Source organism: Montipora foliosa, chromosome 8 (assembly GCF_036669935.1).
Source record: "Montipora foliosa isolate CH-2021 chromosome 8, ASM3666993v2, whole genome shotgun sequence".
Lineage (NCBI taxonomy): Eukaryota > Metazoa > Cnidaria > Anthozoa > Scleractinia > Acroporidae > Montipora > Montipora foliosa.
This window is the reverse complement of record NC_090876.1, coordinates 20,595,962-20,613,461: the sequence shown is the minus strand read 5'-3', so window position 1 is coordinate 20,613,461 and position 17,500 is coordinate 20,595,962. Positions and strand designations below refer to the sequence as shown.

The 17,500-nt window shown below is 39.0% G+C and overlaps 1 protein-coding gene across 1 annotated transcript in view; it reads right to left on the bottom strand.

Moving 5' to 3' along the window:
* Positions 1 to 17,500, bottom strand: part of LOC137967385 (lymphocyte antigen 75-like) — a 242,690-nt gene that overhangs the window by 45,883 nt on the left and 179,307 nt on the right. Inside the window, exons 30-33 of the mRNA XM_068813925.1 lie at positions 9,549 to 9,799; positions 8,354 to 8,383; positions 4,510 to 4,671; positions 3,080 to 3,331 (exon numbers count right to left, since the gene is read on the bottom strand). Coding sequence (XP_068670026.1) covers positions 3,080 to 3,331; positions 4,510 to 4,671; positions 8,354 to 8,383; positions 9,549 to 9,799 — 695 coding nt within the window. The remainder of the gene's footprint in view (positions 1 to 3,079; positions 3,332 to 4,509; positions 4,672 to 8,353; positions 8,384 to 9,548; positions 9,800 to 17,500) is intronic.

Below are 17,500 nucleotides of genomic sequence, written 5' to 3'. Positions count from 1 at the left end.
CAGCTCCATTAACATACACTCTTTGCTTCCTTTTGATTAAATAGGACCTAAACCATTGGTTTTCAACATCTCTTATTCCATAAAAAATTAGTTTAGACAACAGAATCGAGTGATTGACTGTATCGAAAGCTTTACTTAGATCTAAAAATAGGGATACAGCATAACATCCTTCATCAAGGGCTAATGTTATCTCGTCTATTAAATCTACTAAACAGTCAGTTGTAGTATTGCCAGATCTAAAACCGTATTGGTTAGGTATCAAGATATTTTCAATAGTAAAATAGAACGTTAATTGATTAAGAATGCATCTCTCAAATATTTTACTTAGTGCTGGAAGAACTGAGATAGGCCGGTAGTTATTACACAAAATACGAGATCCTTGTTTGAAAATCGGGATGACTTTGGCAATTTTTAAACTGTCAGGAAATATACCTTGTTCAAGTGTCAAGTTTATAATATATGTCAGTGGTTTAAATATTTCCAGCGAACCGGAAGATAACAGCAAAGGGTGGACCTTATCAACCCCAATTGATTTCCTAGTATCAATATTTTCTAGCAATAAGAACACTTCAACTTCATTGACTTTATTAAAGTGAAACTTACCCTTTTTTCTCTTCATGAAATGCGAGAAACGGCGATTTGTAGTGAGAAGTTTTGATGCAAGCTCAGTTGGAATGTTACGAAAATACGTATTGATAGCATTTGATATCGTAACTGGTTGCTGTAGATTTTTATTACCAACTTGTAAATTATCAATGTGAGAAGATGGACGCTTTTTATTAATTATTAGGTTAACGTTATCCCACATTTTCTTAGTATTACGAGAGTCTTTAAAAACCCGACCATAATATAATGAACGAGAAAGTTTGTTAATTGCCACAATTTTATTTCGGTAAATTTTATATTGATTATAGTAACTAATGCAACGGGTTGTCAACCATTTTTTATACAAATAATTTCTAAGTTTGATTGATTTCCGCAAACCTCCGGTTATCCAAGGTTTATTAGTCTTGCCTTTAATTTTGATCGATTTGAGTGGTGCATGTCGATTACTAATCTTATTATAGGAATGTAGGAATCTGGTCAAACTTTCATTCGCATCGTTACACTTAAATACAGGCGACCAGTCTTCGCACCTCAGTGCATCACAGAAAGCATTTTTATCAAACTTTTTAAAATCTCTAATTTCAATTATATCGGGAAAGGGGCTTAGTGTGGGATCATAAGAAAAAGTAAAAACAGGCAAATGGTCGGCTATCTCGACTGCAATGCTACCGCTCGAACTTGAAGATACGAAATTGGAGTGTATATGATCTATGCAACTTATTGTTGTCTCGGTACTACGTGTAGCTTCAAATATCAAGGGATTAAAGCCTTCAGAATGAATCAGATTGAGATATTCTTTTGCAATTGCGCTTCTAACAAGTGTGTTAATATTAATATCACCTAAAATTAGGCATTTTCGCTTAGACAAAAAAATGGCATGTAGAACATGTTCAAATTGCTCGAGAAATTCACGTTGAGATCTGCCAGGAGGATTATAAATAACGCCAATTAACAAGTCATTTGTCTCTACCCAGATATTTTCAATACAATCCATCTTTAAATCATTTCTCAGAGAATAATCAAAGCTTGATTTTAAGTATAATGCAACCCCGCCCCAGTTGAAAACAAGCGATTGTCCATTAGCATGTTATAACCCTGAATATCAAAACAGTCTGTATCAACTTGAGACGCAATTCACGTTTCTGAGCAAGCAATTAGATCGAACTGAATGGATATGGTATCTAAAAAAGTACATAGCTCATTATAATGTTTGTTTAAGCTTCTAATGTTTAGATGGAGAGCCGACAGTTGCGGTCGGACTACACTAGAAAGTTCATTTAACTCCCCAACGGTGTATGTACCAAATTAGTAAATAAAGGTGTTATCAAATTATTAGATCTCTTGTCGGATACAGGTCTACTTAAACCGTGGAATATCTTAAAGATTTTATGAGCATTTTTTCCTCGATGCCACTACAATGGAAACTAACTGGCAATCGGTGATCTTGTTCGTTAACGGCAATAACCCTGACTGCGCCATTTCTAAATCCTCTCCTAGGAGGCTTTACTGGGAACTTGTTTGAGAAAATCGCGATAGCTCCAATCTCGAAACGGAAATATGAAGAATTATTCCCAAAAAATGACTTGCCTTGGACAGATATCTATATGCTTCCCAGAGCTGCTTGCGTAGAATCGAAAACCAGAGAATTCCAATATATATTACTGGATACAGTCATACCATGGGCATTGTTGCTTCACCCCTATGTGTTTTTCGTAGAAGGTCAGAAGAATCCCTCGAGCATCTATTTTTTCTATTGCGAATTCGTCAAACGTTTTTGGCTATCAGTGACAGAATCGTTAAAAAGCCTATGTCACAATTTTTTCAAATTTAAGCGCGTTTAATATAATTTTTGGTTTCTTAAGGAAGGATTTTAAATTGATCAACCATATAATTTTATTAGGTAAGCAAGTAATCTTCCAGTGCCGAAGTCTTAAGTTAAAGCCTTCCCTTTTGTTGTTAATGGCTAAAGTAAAAATAGTTTATCAGCTGGAGCTCTTCATAGCCAAAAGGAAGGACTCTCTTCAAGTTCACGAAATTAAGTGGGAAGCATTGCTGCCTCTCTTTTTAAATCGATAATTATTATTTCAATATTATGAATGGTTGATATGTACTGGATTTAGCATAATTGTAACAGCGTTTTAGTGATTATTGTAGTATTTTCTTGTTTTTGTTTATAAATGTATGTATTGTCAAGTTTCTGTAATACGGGTAAAAATCAATGAAATTAAAAAAAAAGTAAAAAAAAGAAAAAGAGAAAGTTATATCATAGTTTGCATGTGTCGTACAACGTAAACAAGACGGAATAATCACGAAATTCCTATAATAGCGATAAGTTATACTCAGAAGTGGCGTTTTCGTCGATAATGCAGTTTTCCTTACTAAACTCCCTGTTGGCTCAACAAGGATTTCAAATCATTTGTCCCGCGGAAAATACAATACAAAATAAAGCATGGAAGGCCACCGCAAATCTTACCTTTACTAATCTTGCAAACGAATCCATTCCGTTCAGTACAGGCTACATCACTCCAGAGTCCGGCGTTAGAATTTGAATTGTTGGCAACAACACAAGACTTTTGTGAACTTGGGCTATTAGGCTCGTACGATGCCCAGGCCGTGTACAATGACAGTGATTGGTCGCTCCAGCTAAATTCGGCTGAGTTTGCTTCCCGAACAAAACCAAGCCACAAGCCCCCATTAAAATTCTTTAAAGCTCGAACTATAAATGCTGCAAAACATTAACCCAAAATAAATCTTCCGTGATCTCTGATCGTATAACTGGAAGGACCAAATCTCGATCCCCACCCTAACCCTTATTATTAACACAACATTATAATTACGTAAAGTATAGGACCGTCCGGATGAGTGTAGTCCTGAAAACGACTGTCTAGGATGACATTGACTGACGTTTCAACAACCTGAGGGAAAGTCATCTTCCACGTGACTTTGAAGATGACTTCCGCTCAAGTTGTAGAAGCGCCAGTCACCCTAAACTGTCCTTCTCAGGTCTACACTCACCATATACTCATCGCACATAAGACTCCTAGTTTCAAACCATTCACGATTTTCCATAACATAGCCTGCGTTGCAGCCGGATGCGTCACGAAATCCCTGTGACTCAGGCTACCATAACATTGTACACGTTAGGAATCGCACCTCGATAAATTAGAATGATTGATTGTTTGTTTGTTAATTCGTGGCAGGAGTAAACTCATTTTTCTCTCAAGGCCAAGGAAGGTGCAAACGACGTCACAAGAAACACATGTAAAAATGAACTACATGCCCGACAAAAGTCATCATCATTATTGTCCAAAGGGGAATTTCTTAAAAATAAACGCCAAAAGCTTGACATGACGCATTTTTTTAACCATCAAATTCCATTAAAAGATTCAAAACATGAATTCAAAATAACTTAAAGGAAAAGTGTTAAGACAAAGGCCGCCGCCACTCCCACTTTGATCTGATTGGTCGGCAACGTCATACGATATGACAGCCAGTTAAATCCATGTGCTTCTCATTCAGTCCATTGATTGAACGTTAGAATAGATAATTACATGACCCCAAGTACTGATAAAAATTGGAGTTTGAATATTTACCTACTTTTTGGTAAGGAAATTACTCAGTTTGGCGGAGTATAAGTTACCTATTCTGGCGGTTGTGTCAAACCGCAATAAGGAGGTATGGCATCTCCCCAACCTCGGGGTTGTTTTTAGTACTCTACTCTCTTCCTCCGAGAGATTTTTCTCTGGGTCTCGTCCGATTTTTTCCTTCCCTTTTCCTTCCCCATTCAGAAAGACAAACATTTTAAATTTCAAAGTTGGTCAGTTTTAAATTCAATGAACGAATGCCCATTTATAATTAATGGAGATGCCACATAACATTTAGCTTTTATTTGCCAGCTCTTACCTTGTTCAAAGACACTATGCACACTCATTAAATTTCCGTTACTCTCACGTTGACAAGCTTCGCGAGCCTCTTGCCACGGCAGCTTGACATACGACACAAAGAGGCAGTCATCATCAAGTAATTCGTAATGGCCAGGACAAGTTCGGTTCCCTGAGGGTGCAGCTAAAAGACAAAAGATGATCAAGTTACCTGTAAACGCTTCAAACTTTTTTTGAATTATCGTTCTTTTCTGTTGCGTTAGAATAGGAAATCGTACGACTTCGAATACAATTCGTAATTTTAGGTACAAGAGATGCATTCGTTTTAGTGCTCTCAAAATTAGCGAGTTTCTTTTGTGAACTATCAAACGATAACGAGTATATGTTATTTAGTCCTTATTGTATCAGAGGATCGTTCCGCGTTTTGTTTGTAGTGCACTCAAATAACTTTTTTTCTTGATCGCAGAACACTGAAAAGCTAGAGAGCACATGTCCCCCACAAGAGTTGTGATTTTTACGATTTTAACGATTTTTGCGGAAATTGCGAATTTTGCGAAAAATCGCAAAAATCGCAGAACACTGAAGAGCTAGTGCCGCTAGTGCCGTAGACGATGAATAATGAAGCCTAGTGCCTGAAGTCTAAGTTAGTTAAACGACTGCTGCCGCAGTGCCGTAGCCGATGAACAATGAAGTCTAAGTTAGTTGAACGACTGCTACCGCAGTGCCGTAGTCGATGAATAATGAGAACTAAGTTAGTTGAACGACTGAGAATTGACACTGTCGCTAAAAGCGTAATTATGTAGGACAGCTCATTAACCGAACCGCAAAATGAAAGCTAACTGACGAGGTAAATTCATATTTATGAAAGCTAACTCACGAGATGTATATTCATGTGTAGCGGGCTTGTTTCGGCTCGTGGATTAAAGAACGAAGTACATTCATGCGTAGCGCGCTTGTTTCGGCTCGGGTATATCCATTTGTAGCGCGCTAGTAGAATACCTTGGGTGTTTGAAAAAGTGTTTGCGATCATATCATATGATTCACAAAATTAAAGAAAGGGTACAAGTAATGTATTTTGTTTTGCTGTTGTTGTTGTTGTTTTTGTTGTCGTTGTAACAAACGAGGCATCGATGCGCTCGATTAAGCAACGGAGTTGTTATTCATTCTGGCGACTACGGAAGCAGCATTGCAACTCGACTGCAGCACTGATTCTGCGAGAGCAGTTTTTTGAGTTAGATATTTTGTGGGCCGTGTATTCTGAAATCTAGCCCTTGAATATTTGCCAGCACAACAAGTTCGAGTTCTCCATATGACAATTCCAGGCAATTGTTTACATTTGAAAGCACAGCTTCCTCAGAAAACTGGTGGCAAGATTGACTTTCTTTCCTTCCGTACGAGCCTCCAGATCCATCTTTTAAAAACTTTTTAACCTTAGCTTTGATCTCTTCGTTTTCGAACACGTAAAGTTGATCAAACTGCGCGATGATGCGTTTCCTCTTTTGTTTGATGGATGGGCAAGTAGTCGGATGGTTACGTTACTGTCACTCTTCGATCATCATTCAAATTAGGTAGGGTTTACTCATGTATTACATTGGATGCATGTTCACTTCTTTCGAGTTTTGGATAAGGGAAGACACTTAGTTTGTTTATGTGCTTTGGAAATCACTTTCTGTAAATGAAGCAATTGCAATTTCGTTAAGGATACTTATTAGGTCTATTCATGCGTTATTGTTTGTTCTTTTAATGTCTAGAAGTTGTCGCGTTTTACTACATGGAAAGAGCAAATTGTTTTATTTATTCACACCACACACGACACTTTCAGTAAATCGTGAATTTTTGCTCCAGTTATTTTCAAAGTTCATTGCTTTCAGTTACTGATGATTGCTACCGTAACGCTGCCTAAAAGCTTTGAAAAAAATAAAGATTTAAGATTCAGTGGTTTTGAATTCGTTGGTTGACACACGCACTGAAATTCAATAATTCCATACGCCGAAAAACGGTTAGCCTTTGCTAGCTGGCACTCGATTCCCAAGATATAATATACCAAACTGTCGTCTGGGCTCCTGCTTGTGCGGGGTTGTGACCCACAGACAAATCGCGACTCTTTTCGGGGCCTTGTGTTCGCTTTCTTTTCAGTGATCTGCGATTTTAACGATTTTACGCAAAATTCGCAATTTTCGCAAAAATCGTTGAAATCGCAAAAATCACAACTCTTGTATGGGACTTGTGTTCTCCGGCTTTTTAGTGTTCTGCGATTTTAACGATTTTTTGCGAAATTCGCAACTTTCGCAAAAATCGTTAAAATCGCAACTCTTGCATGGGACTTGTTTTCTCTAGCTTTCCTGATCAGTGTTCTACGATTTTTGCGATTTTTCGCAAAATTCGCAATTTTTGCAAAAATCGTTAAAATCGTAAAAATCGCAACTCTTAGATGGGGGACTTGTGTTCTCTAGCTTATCAGTGTTCTGCGATTTTTGTGATTTTTGCAATTTTTCGCAAAAATCGTTAAATTTGCAACTCTTGGATGGGGGATTTGTGTTTTTTAGCTTTTCAGTGTTCTGCGATTTTTCGCAAAATTCGCGATTTTCGCCAAAATCGTGAAAATCGCAAAAATCGCAACTCTTGTATGGGACTTGTGTTCTCTAGCATTTCAGTGTTCTGCGATTTTAACGATTTTTTGCAAAATTCGCAATTTTCGCAAAAATCGTTAAATTCGCAAAAATCGCAACTCTTAGATGGGGGACTTGTGTTCTCTAGCTTTTCAATGTTCTGCGATTTTTGCGATTTTTCGCAAAATTTGTAATTTTCGCAAAAATCGTTAAATTCGCAAAAATCGCGATTCTTGTCGAGGATTAGTGTTTTGTAACACTTCAGAGTCCTGCCCTTTTTGCGATTTTTCGCAAAATTTGCAATTTTCGCAAAAATCGTTAAAATCGCAAACATCGCACAAGTCCCCTACAAGAGTCTCGATTTTTGCGATGTTAACGATTTTTGCGAAAATTGCGATTTTTCATAATTTTCGCAAAAATCGTGAGTCCTAGTTGGGTATTTGTCTTCTTCTTTACACCATTTACGATTTTTGCGAATTTTTCGCAAAATTCGCAATTTTCTCATTTGCCTGCAAACCTGGCTATAAGTAGTGTGGGGTCGCGTGTTGGTGGAGACACGCGTTAAATTCCACCAGTTACGAACTGAACACCATTTCAGTAGCAGTTATTGCGTTTAGATTGTGTCAGAATTTCAACCTAATTACTTTGTTATAGGCGGGGAATGTTTCTTAATTAATTAATGTAGTCATATTTTCAGACAGTTCGCTTCAAGGCAATTTACGCCAGGGCAAACAGTTATCAATAGAGATTTATGGTTAAGCTAAGCCACAGTACAGTTTCCATTACTGTTTCAGCAAGATTACCCTAGCTACCGGTCCCTACGCTATTATCAATTTTGGGGTTTAACCACTTTTCGCTTTACACTACACGTCTTTTCTCTTTTGCCTCTTCGATCGCTACTGCCACTGCTTCATCAACTGTCATCAATAACAAAGTATTCATGTATCGGTGACCGTAAACTGATGGGCGCAATACACGACGATTGTAACTACACTATAAATTGTGCACTGTTTAAAGGATAGGCCTTTTTCGATATGTTAAAATTCAGCTTGAAAGAGAAGTTTAGAGGACAAAAACAAAGGAAAGTCGTGATATGCAAATATTTTCAACATTCATTCCAACATGTTTCTATTGTTTTTGTCTTCACTTCCTCACTATCAAGCTGAATATTTGATATTTCGGAAATGGCTTATTGCATCTTCCCATTCTAATTGGCTTTGTGGTAACCATTATCAATTGCAATTCTTTTAGACAAACCTGTGGTGTTAGTATCATCTGCAAGAGCACCTGTTAAAACAAAACAGGCAAATGAAGATACACCAAATGCTGTCGTGAACAAGAGCAGTACCAATTAAAATCGCTGTTGATTTTTTTTCCAAAAGTAGTGACAACAAAAAGTTTTACCCCATCCCCATCCCCCCACACCTTTGCAGTTTCAAATTTTGTGATTGCCGCTTCTCATAAACAACCATTATAACCAGTATATTGCCAGTGACACTTTGATTGAGGTTTTCGCTCAAAATAATCCCTGACGCCAGTTGCTCACTAACCTTCTGTCTATTGATCGACAAATGACAACATAATCTTAAAAAAGAAAAAAAGAAAAAAAAATCTAGGAAGAAGCAAAACGTACTAGTGGAAACGTTCAAAAATAAAAAAAAAACCTTCCATAAATGACGCCTTCCGAACGGCTGTATAATCGAAGTACCTTTGGTAACTGATTTTTCGGAAGAGTTGGAACCATTCCCTCCCTCTTTCCACTATTACCCATCGAATTAAGCATGGTCACTCGTTCAAACCAAAGACCTCGTCTAAAAATATCTTGGTTTGTGATAAAAAATGCTGTCACATTTGATCTAGTTTTGGAGTTGTACTGAGGCTCCTGGTCATAGTTTCCTATTAGAATTGACTAGCCCTCTCCCGAGATTCAGCTAATGTTTGCATGAAATACGGCCCTGACTTTCGTCAACGTTTAGTTGATTTCGCTAATATATGTACGGCTAAGACTTTAAAGCAATCTGTATAGACACATCTGCCGGCACATGGGTTAATTTCCTGGTCTCGTGTAGACTCCTGATAAGTCCTTGCTTTCATTTTACTGTTTGTAGAGTCGTAAGTCCTTAATTAACCCCTGGATTTCTGCTCTCTGTATCATTTGATATATCCAAGAGAGGATGAGGGGAGAAAACAAATCCACCATACCCGGGCCTCTTCCAATAATGTTTTTTTCAATCTAAATTTAGCTGTGGCTATTTTAAAGGAAGACACCTAATTGGTTAGCATCAGCTGGGCGACCACGGGCACGAGACCAAAATAACTTTCACAGCATAGCGCAAAGCATAAGAGAGATTGAAGAAAACTATCATGGGGCATGGGGATGTGTTCTTTCCTCTTATCCTCTCTTGAGATTATCGTATAAATGCTACAAGGGAAGTTTACACTTTTGACCAACCTGTCTCACAGACGAATCCGCTGGTCTGATCGCAATTTTTGTTTATCCATCGACCAAACATGTTCATCATGACACAATATGGGTGGTTCAACCCATCTGTTCTGGGTTGCTTGGCACCCCAGTTTGTGTATTTAACTGGGCTGCTGTCTGCCCAGAAGAATGTCCCATCCCATAGGAAATAGCCGTTTAGCCCAATCCAGAAGTATGATTTCTCGCCAACAAGCATCGTTGTCAAAAATGCTTGTTCGTACCTGTAATACAGAAAAAAAAAAATGGAATCAGTGGTGAATGTTAATAGAGTGCAGTACATTACCATGAGAAGATAATTAGCAAATCACACGAAATCAATTATAACATTCCTGTATGGCTTACGCCCGCCTTATCTATTCGCCTCCACGAATTTCAGATTTATTCAGTTAGTTTATAGGTTAATTATAGATTGGCCTAAGTGGGTGCTTTCCTTTTGATTTTTGTAAAATGTAATCTTTCTCAGAAGAGCTCTGTCTTAGTAAGTTATCAGCTTTCTTCCTGTGGCGGAGTTTGTTCTCTAATAACTCTGCAGTGAAACGAGAACAAATCATTTTCACGCTAATAAACATCAATACAAACAAGAGCCTGGAATAGGCATCTCTATTATTGATAGCTACACCACAATGATACAGCTGCGGCGGAAAAGAAAGAAAAAACGGTACTATAACACGATCCCCAAAAACCGAGATATGTCCAGAAATGCACGCATTGACAAAATGGTGAATATGGTGAAGAATCGCCAAAGTTTGGCGACTGTTCCAATGAGGTGACTAAGGGGCCCTTTCAGGGTGGCAATTGTGGCAAATTTGGCGAAAATGGCAAATTTGGCAAATATGGCGAAGAACTGCCAAATTTTGGCGAAAGTTCCTATAATTTGACTAAGGGGCCCCTTTCAGAGTGGCAATTTTGACGATTTTGGCAAATTTGGCGAATATGGCAAATATGGCAAAGAAGCATCAAAGATTGTCGAATGTTCCCATGAGGTGACTAAGAGGATCCAACATAGGTTTGGCGGGATAGGGGATATGAAAGATTTTCAAGGCGGGATGTAGGATGAAAATACAATGGCGACCGGGATATGCTCCGTTTTTGTAGGCGGAATACGGGATTGAACAGTTATATGCGGGATAGTAAGTGACCTCAAGTGAGCTGAAAATTTAATTTGCTTGGAAAATGAAAATTTTGGCTATAAGACCGCAACACGATCCCCAGAAACCGCGCAACCAAAAGTGAAATAGAGCTATTCCGGTCACGGGATTTCACCCTCTCGAAATAACACATGACACGGGTTAAAACCTTATGGTCAAAGGTCAGTCGCATCATCGCGCCCAACAATTTGATTGACAGTCATCACGACAAACGTCACAAAAAGATAAGAATGACAGAATTCCATTCACCCTCACTTTCCATCCTCATAATCACGCAGTCAAAAGTATCATTCTTAATAATTTTAAATTACTCCAAAATGATCCCGAGACTGGTAGAATCTTTTCGCAACCTCCACTTATTTCATTCAAACGCGACAAAAACGTAGGCAACTTTTTAGTTAGAAGCGCGCTCAAAACTAACGAGCAACCTGGCACTTTCAAATGCGCGCGCTCACGATGCAAAACTTGTCTTTTCATTGTTAACACTAGCAAGATATCGGGACCTAAGCGATTTGTTAAGATCACCGATCGTTTCACATGTACCTCCGCAAATGTCATTTATTGCATAACCTGTACGTTATGCAATAAATTATACATTGGTGAGACAGGTAGACGACTAGGTGACCGATTCCGCGAACACCTTCGCGATGTTGAGAAGAATGATAAAGATGCAGCTAAGCCAGTCGCTCGTCATTTGAATCTCCCTAACCACTCCAAAAAACACATGGCTATCTGCGGCCTTTCCCTACATCTAGGTACGACGGAAAACCACAAGAATCTGGAACAAAAATTTATCTTCCAAATCGGCACCCTTAATCCTCACGGTATTAACGAACGCTTTTCATTTAACTAATATATTCCTATTTTTCACGTTGCCATGTTACCAGCAATAGCGTAGCTCCTTCTCTACTATAGAAAACTACACGTAACCCATAATTCCTCGATTCGCTCTGACGAAGGGCTAAATCTCGAAATGTCAGCTTTTAGAATCCCTGTACGGTGGCCAATTTACATTTTCAACTCTGTTGATAAAACCAACTTTTTGTATACTCTCTTTCAACTACGTTGCGTCCGTTGACGTGAGCGCGATGGCGACACCATCAACTTCGCCAACCTCGTCTGAAACCTCTGACATAAGAAACTGCATTGCAACTTATTATGAAAAGGAGAGAGAAGCAGTTTTCTCCGTAAGGAAAAATCTTGCAGGGCATATTGCTGCGGTACTCCAGGGAATAATGATGGACTTACAGCAAAATTCAGGCTTTTTCAGCCTTCAGGTGCGATCTTTAGAGTGAGCAGGTGCTTACAGGTTATAGAGCAGAATATAACATCTACCGGGGAACTAAAGTGCCGCTTGCCACTTTCTTTAAATGGCCCTAAAGGAAGTGTGGCAGCGAAGACGTTAGAGTCATTCAGGACGCTACTCAAATGGGGATTGGAAAATACGAAGCAAATATAGATCCGCTGGGATATGACGACATCATTCTTCTGCATGACCCTTGATGTAGAAAATCTGCATTCAGTCGTTCATCGCAAAAACCAAGTCTTTACAGTTTTCCGATATGCACGGGACTTTGGAAGCTCAGCAAGAGAAGTATTAAAATGTACAACTTCATGGTCAGCCTATTATTACACAAGCTGTGGGTCATGGTACCCAGTCCCCGAGAGATCACTGGGCTTTTTTGAAGTACTCCTCCAGCAATCAAAGCAACCAATGACGAAATATTAAAGCTGCAGGACTGGACACGTGCACATAGGTCTATGCAACATAAAAGTGTGGGCCAAGTGGGCCAGGAAACTACCATGGCCAGGGCACCCTTTGAGGTTACCGGTACCAAAAGGAAGTTCAGTCGACTTTAAATGCCATAAACAGCGACATACCATACCACGACGAACTTGAGAAGAATACTGTTAAAGACCAAAAGTTCCATTACCCAAGAGTAAGAATCTGGTATCGGGTTTGTCCTCAATAGCGTCAGGAAAGTGTATATTTTTAAAGCAAGTTTTAAGGGAAAATCAAAAATAGACCAAATGTTGTTCCCAAGTCAAATATCCTGTGGTTAAGATTATTTGTGAGTTGTATTTGCATTATGATGTAGCATTCGCATTTAAATGATATGGAAATACCTGGAACAAAACATTTTATTCTCAAAAGGTTTAAATTGGGTACAACATCGAGTTAGCCGATTTGGTCTGTTGTTTATTTTCCTGTAAAACTATGACTAAAAATAGACTCTTTTCTGACGCTGATGGGGACTAGGCCAATTTGGGTAAATCTTACTCTTGGGTAACGGACTCTTGTGAAGACAAAGTGTCTTAATTCGACTCCGGTTGTGATGAAGAAAATTGTGCGGGTGAAGTTCTTATAGAAGAAGAAGGCAATTTAGGGAATCTGCAAATTACTCGAGATATAGATTTTCTCTTGGGCCCAACATACCGATTTGGCTGATGTGTTCGTTCTAACTAAATCATTACATTACTAGTGTTAATGATAGTGCATTATTGATAATGTGGAAGCTATAAACTGTCGATCAGCCGAAATATGGTCTTAAGCTGGAGCAAAGTGGTTTAAATCAGGCGATTTCGGTATGAAAATACTCATTGCGGCGGGATGGCGCGATGGAAGTAAAAATAGCGGCGGAATGCGGAATTGAAAAAGCTTATTTTGCACCCTCGTCTAAGGGGGCGAGGCGAATATGGCAAAAAATCACCAAAGTCTTCACACGTATTCAAACTTTTGAAAGTGCAATCTTGGCGAAAATGACGAATTTGGTGAATCACTAAAGTCTTCACAATAATCCAAATGAGATGGAAAGAAAATTCGAAATGGAAGATTCGCCAACATAGCGGGGAGAACAATTTGAATGATTTTACAGAAGGGTCATTTAGGAGACTTGCCACGGTACAAGTTAAAATAGCACTAAGGTGGAAAACGGGCCCTTCAAATAGCGGAAATGTAGATGACATATTGATATTGATAGGTTAGTGTAAGTTTAGAGCAATTTTTTTTTATTAAAATGCTATCACCTTTCACTGATAATCTCTCCTACATGTAAGTTAAATGTCGCCACGAACAAGGGTGTTTGCTTGGACATCATCACACGACAAAAACTTCTTTTTCACGCAATGCATTGAAATTCGTGGAATGGTACACGACTTATATTGAATTAACAGTGAAGGGTATTTTTTTCCAATCGTTACTGCAATTTACTTACCCAAAATACTGGGGAAGGTATCCTTAAAATGAATGTGTCATTACCCATTTTTTTGCAGTCGTACTTTGAAGATATGTTTAGAGCTCTTTCAATACTTTCATAGCTAGCGTCAAAAATTACTTGAGGAAGACATGCACTGCAAAGTCACACACTATAAAAATTGTATCGTTGTTATTACCATGTAGACGCATCCTCTTTGTTTTAACAGCGGCCCATCTTGCACAAACGAGGTCATTTTTTGTTGTTTCGCAGAATATGTAACCAGTGGATGTTTCTAGCGTCCATTTTAAATTTTGGCGAGTTAGCGCTCTATGTAAGCGTAGAGGATTAACGTCGTTCCCAGGGTTCCCGATGTACTGCCATAACATAGATGCATAAAAGCGGGGCTCTTTCGCAGCCTGGGGCAGCGCCCAATACTTAAGCGAATATTTTCAACCTTTTTTCGTTTGGTTGTCACGTGATTGACCAAGCGTACATCCGTCCTTCCGCACAGACTCTGGAGGAGGGGAATGGAGATTAAGAAAAGGAAGGGAAGGAAGTGTGGCAGCGAAGACGTTAGAGTCATTCAGGACGCTACTCAAATGGGGATTGGAAAATACGAAGCAAATATAGATCCGCTGGGATATGACGACATCATTCTTCTGCATGACCCTTGATGTAGAAAATCTGCATTCAGTCGTTCATCGCAAAAACCAAGTCTTTACAGCTTTCCGATATGCATGGGACTTTGGAAGCTCAGCAAGAGAAGTATTAAAATGTACAACTTCATGGTCAGCCTATTATTACACAAGCTGTGGGTCATGGTACCCAGTCCCCGAGAGATCACTGGGCTTTTTTGAAGTACTCCTCCAGCAATCAAAGCAACCAATGACGAAATATTAAAGCTGCAGGACTGGACACGTGCACATAGGTCTATGCAACATAAAAGTGTGGGCCAAGTGGGCCAGGAAACTACCATGGCCAGGGCACCCTTTGAGGTTACCGGTACCAAAAGGAAGTTCAGTCGACTTTAAATGCCATAAACAGCGACATACCATACCACGACGAACTTGAGAAGAATACTGTTAAAGACCAAAAGTTCCATTACCCAAGAGTAAGAATCTGGTATCGGGTTTGTCCTCAATAGCGTCAGGAAAGTGTATATTTTTAAAGCAAGTTTTAAGGGAAAATCAAAAATAGACCAAATGTTGTTCCCAAGTCAAATATCCTGTGGTTAAGATTATTTGTTGTATTTGCATTATGATGTAGCATTCGCATTTAAATGATATTGAAATACCTGGAACAAAACATTTTATTCTCAAAAGGTTTAAATTGGGTACAACATCGAGTTAGCCGATTTGGTCTGTTGTGCAAATATTTGTCACATTCATTCCAACGTATTTCTATTGTTTTTGTTCTCTCCGCCTCGCTATCAAGCTGAATATTGATATTTCGAAAATGGCCTATTAAGGAAATGTCGAGGCATGACGCAACGCAGTGTAGTCCTAAACTTAACACTTGCATCCCATGTCGTTGCGTAAATTACGGTTAGGCTAATGCGATGCAAGTCACGTACGAAGACGAGGGCTTTTTCATCGATGAGAATGACAAAGAAAGGAACGAAACCCTAAAACATAGTTTCGTAAGGAGCGCGCGCGTGCGTGTGTGGGGCATATAATAGTACTGTGTATGTAAATCATTTTGGCGGTGTGAATAGGCTGATTTGAAGAGAGAGCTCTGTCCGGCACAGAAGCCAAACATTAATTATGCAGCGAAAAAAGACCCCCAGAAAAAAATAACATACCAAACAGCAAATAACAAATACATCATTCATGTTATTTAAAACGATTGACAAGCGATCACTTGTGAATTACGGTAGGGTCTTCGTTTTCCACACACCCAGGTCGTTATGTGGAAAACAAAGACCAAAAAAGATGACCCCCGCAACCTGTTTCCTGTGGCCGACGTGTCATTTCAGGCGAATAACTGCAGGGTCGTCGTTTTCCATGGAGGCGTGGTGGCCTCATGGTCAGAGTGCACGACTACGGATCGAGTGGTCCGAGTTCGGGTCCTGGCTGGGTACATTATGTTGTATTCTTGGGCAAGACATTTTACTCTCATAGTGCCTCTCTCCACCCAGGTGTATAATTGGGTACCGGCGAAAATACTGGGGGTAGCCCTGCGATGAACTAGCATCTCATCCAGGGGGGAGTAGAAATACTCCTAGTCGCTTCATGCTGTAGAAACCGGAGATAAGCGCCGGCCTGATGGGCCTTTCTAGGCTCGTAACAGAGACTTTACCCTTTTACCTTCGTTTTTCACACACCCAGGCCGTTATGTGGTAAACGAAGACCCTCACAAAAAATGTAAAATGACGAACACAGTATAGCCAATCGCAGTATCCCTGTTATTGTGTAAACTTTGGCCACACTAAGTTGGCATCAGACATATACTAGAATGGTCACGTGATCTCTAAGAGTTTTCAGAGGCTTGGGTACTAGCGCGTGGAAAAGAAGTGGCAGCCATCTTGTTGCCTTTCTGTTTGCTGCGACTTGTGTCCACGATTTGCTGCTTTGGAGAATATTTTATTTTCTTTCCTTAAGCTTTGAGACACCGAGGTAAGTTTGCTTTCAAAAATAAGACACAAACAGCAGTGATAAACATATTGAACTTGTTCATTTTGATTATGACTTGACGTTTCGTATGTGCTCTACATACATTTTCAAAAGTAACCGTTGAAATTTAAAACAGCTATTTATATATAACAAAGCGGATGAGGGGACTGGAAACTCGATTAAGCAAATACTTAACAGTAAAATATATAATAATAATAATAATAATAATAATAATAATAATAATAATAATAATAATAATAATAATAACATAAAAGATTAATAAAGCATCAGCTTTTCACTTCCGACGTTGACGTTGAAAGCTGGCTCAAGTTCTTGAATAAAGAAGGTCTCTTTTATTTTACAATGATAGTCTGTTTTGCCCTTCGCTAAAATATCAAAATGATCCCACTTGATGTTATGTCCAGTGGCCTTGACGTGGTCAGCAATGGCTGAAGTATTGTCATTTTTAGCTAGGGTCTTAAAATGTTCGGTTTTTCTATCGTGAAGCCGCCGTTTAGTTTTACCGATGTAAAAAACCATAATTTACAATCCCAACAATTTGCTCTGTAAATAACTCTGGATTGTTGTGAACGATTAATACGGTCCTTGTAAGGAAAGAAAGATTTTATACATCGAGTGCTCTGAAAAACAATCTTAAGGTTAACACAAGAATAGAATTTGTACACACAAGATTTCAGGCGTTTAGCGACTTGGTTGCTTTGCAAACCTAAGTAGGGAAGTAGGATAACAATATCTTTCTTAGGAACTGTAGACACTGGATTGCTATGCTGATGTTGTCTGTTTTTGTTCAAAACATCGTTGATATGATAGTTGATTATACCTTGTGGGTAGCCGTTCTGAAGAAGGAGTTTTCGAAGATCATTGAGGGCAGATTGTAGCAAGGAGCCAGCTGAACAAAGACGGTAGTGGCGATAAGTGAGGGAGCGGATGAGGTTTATTTTGTA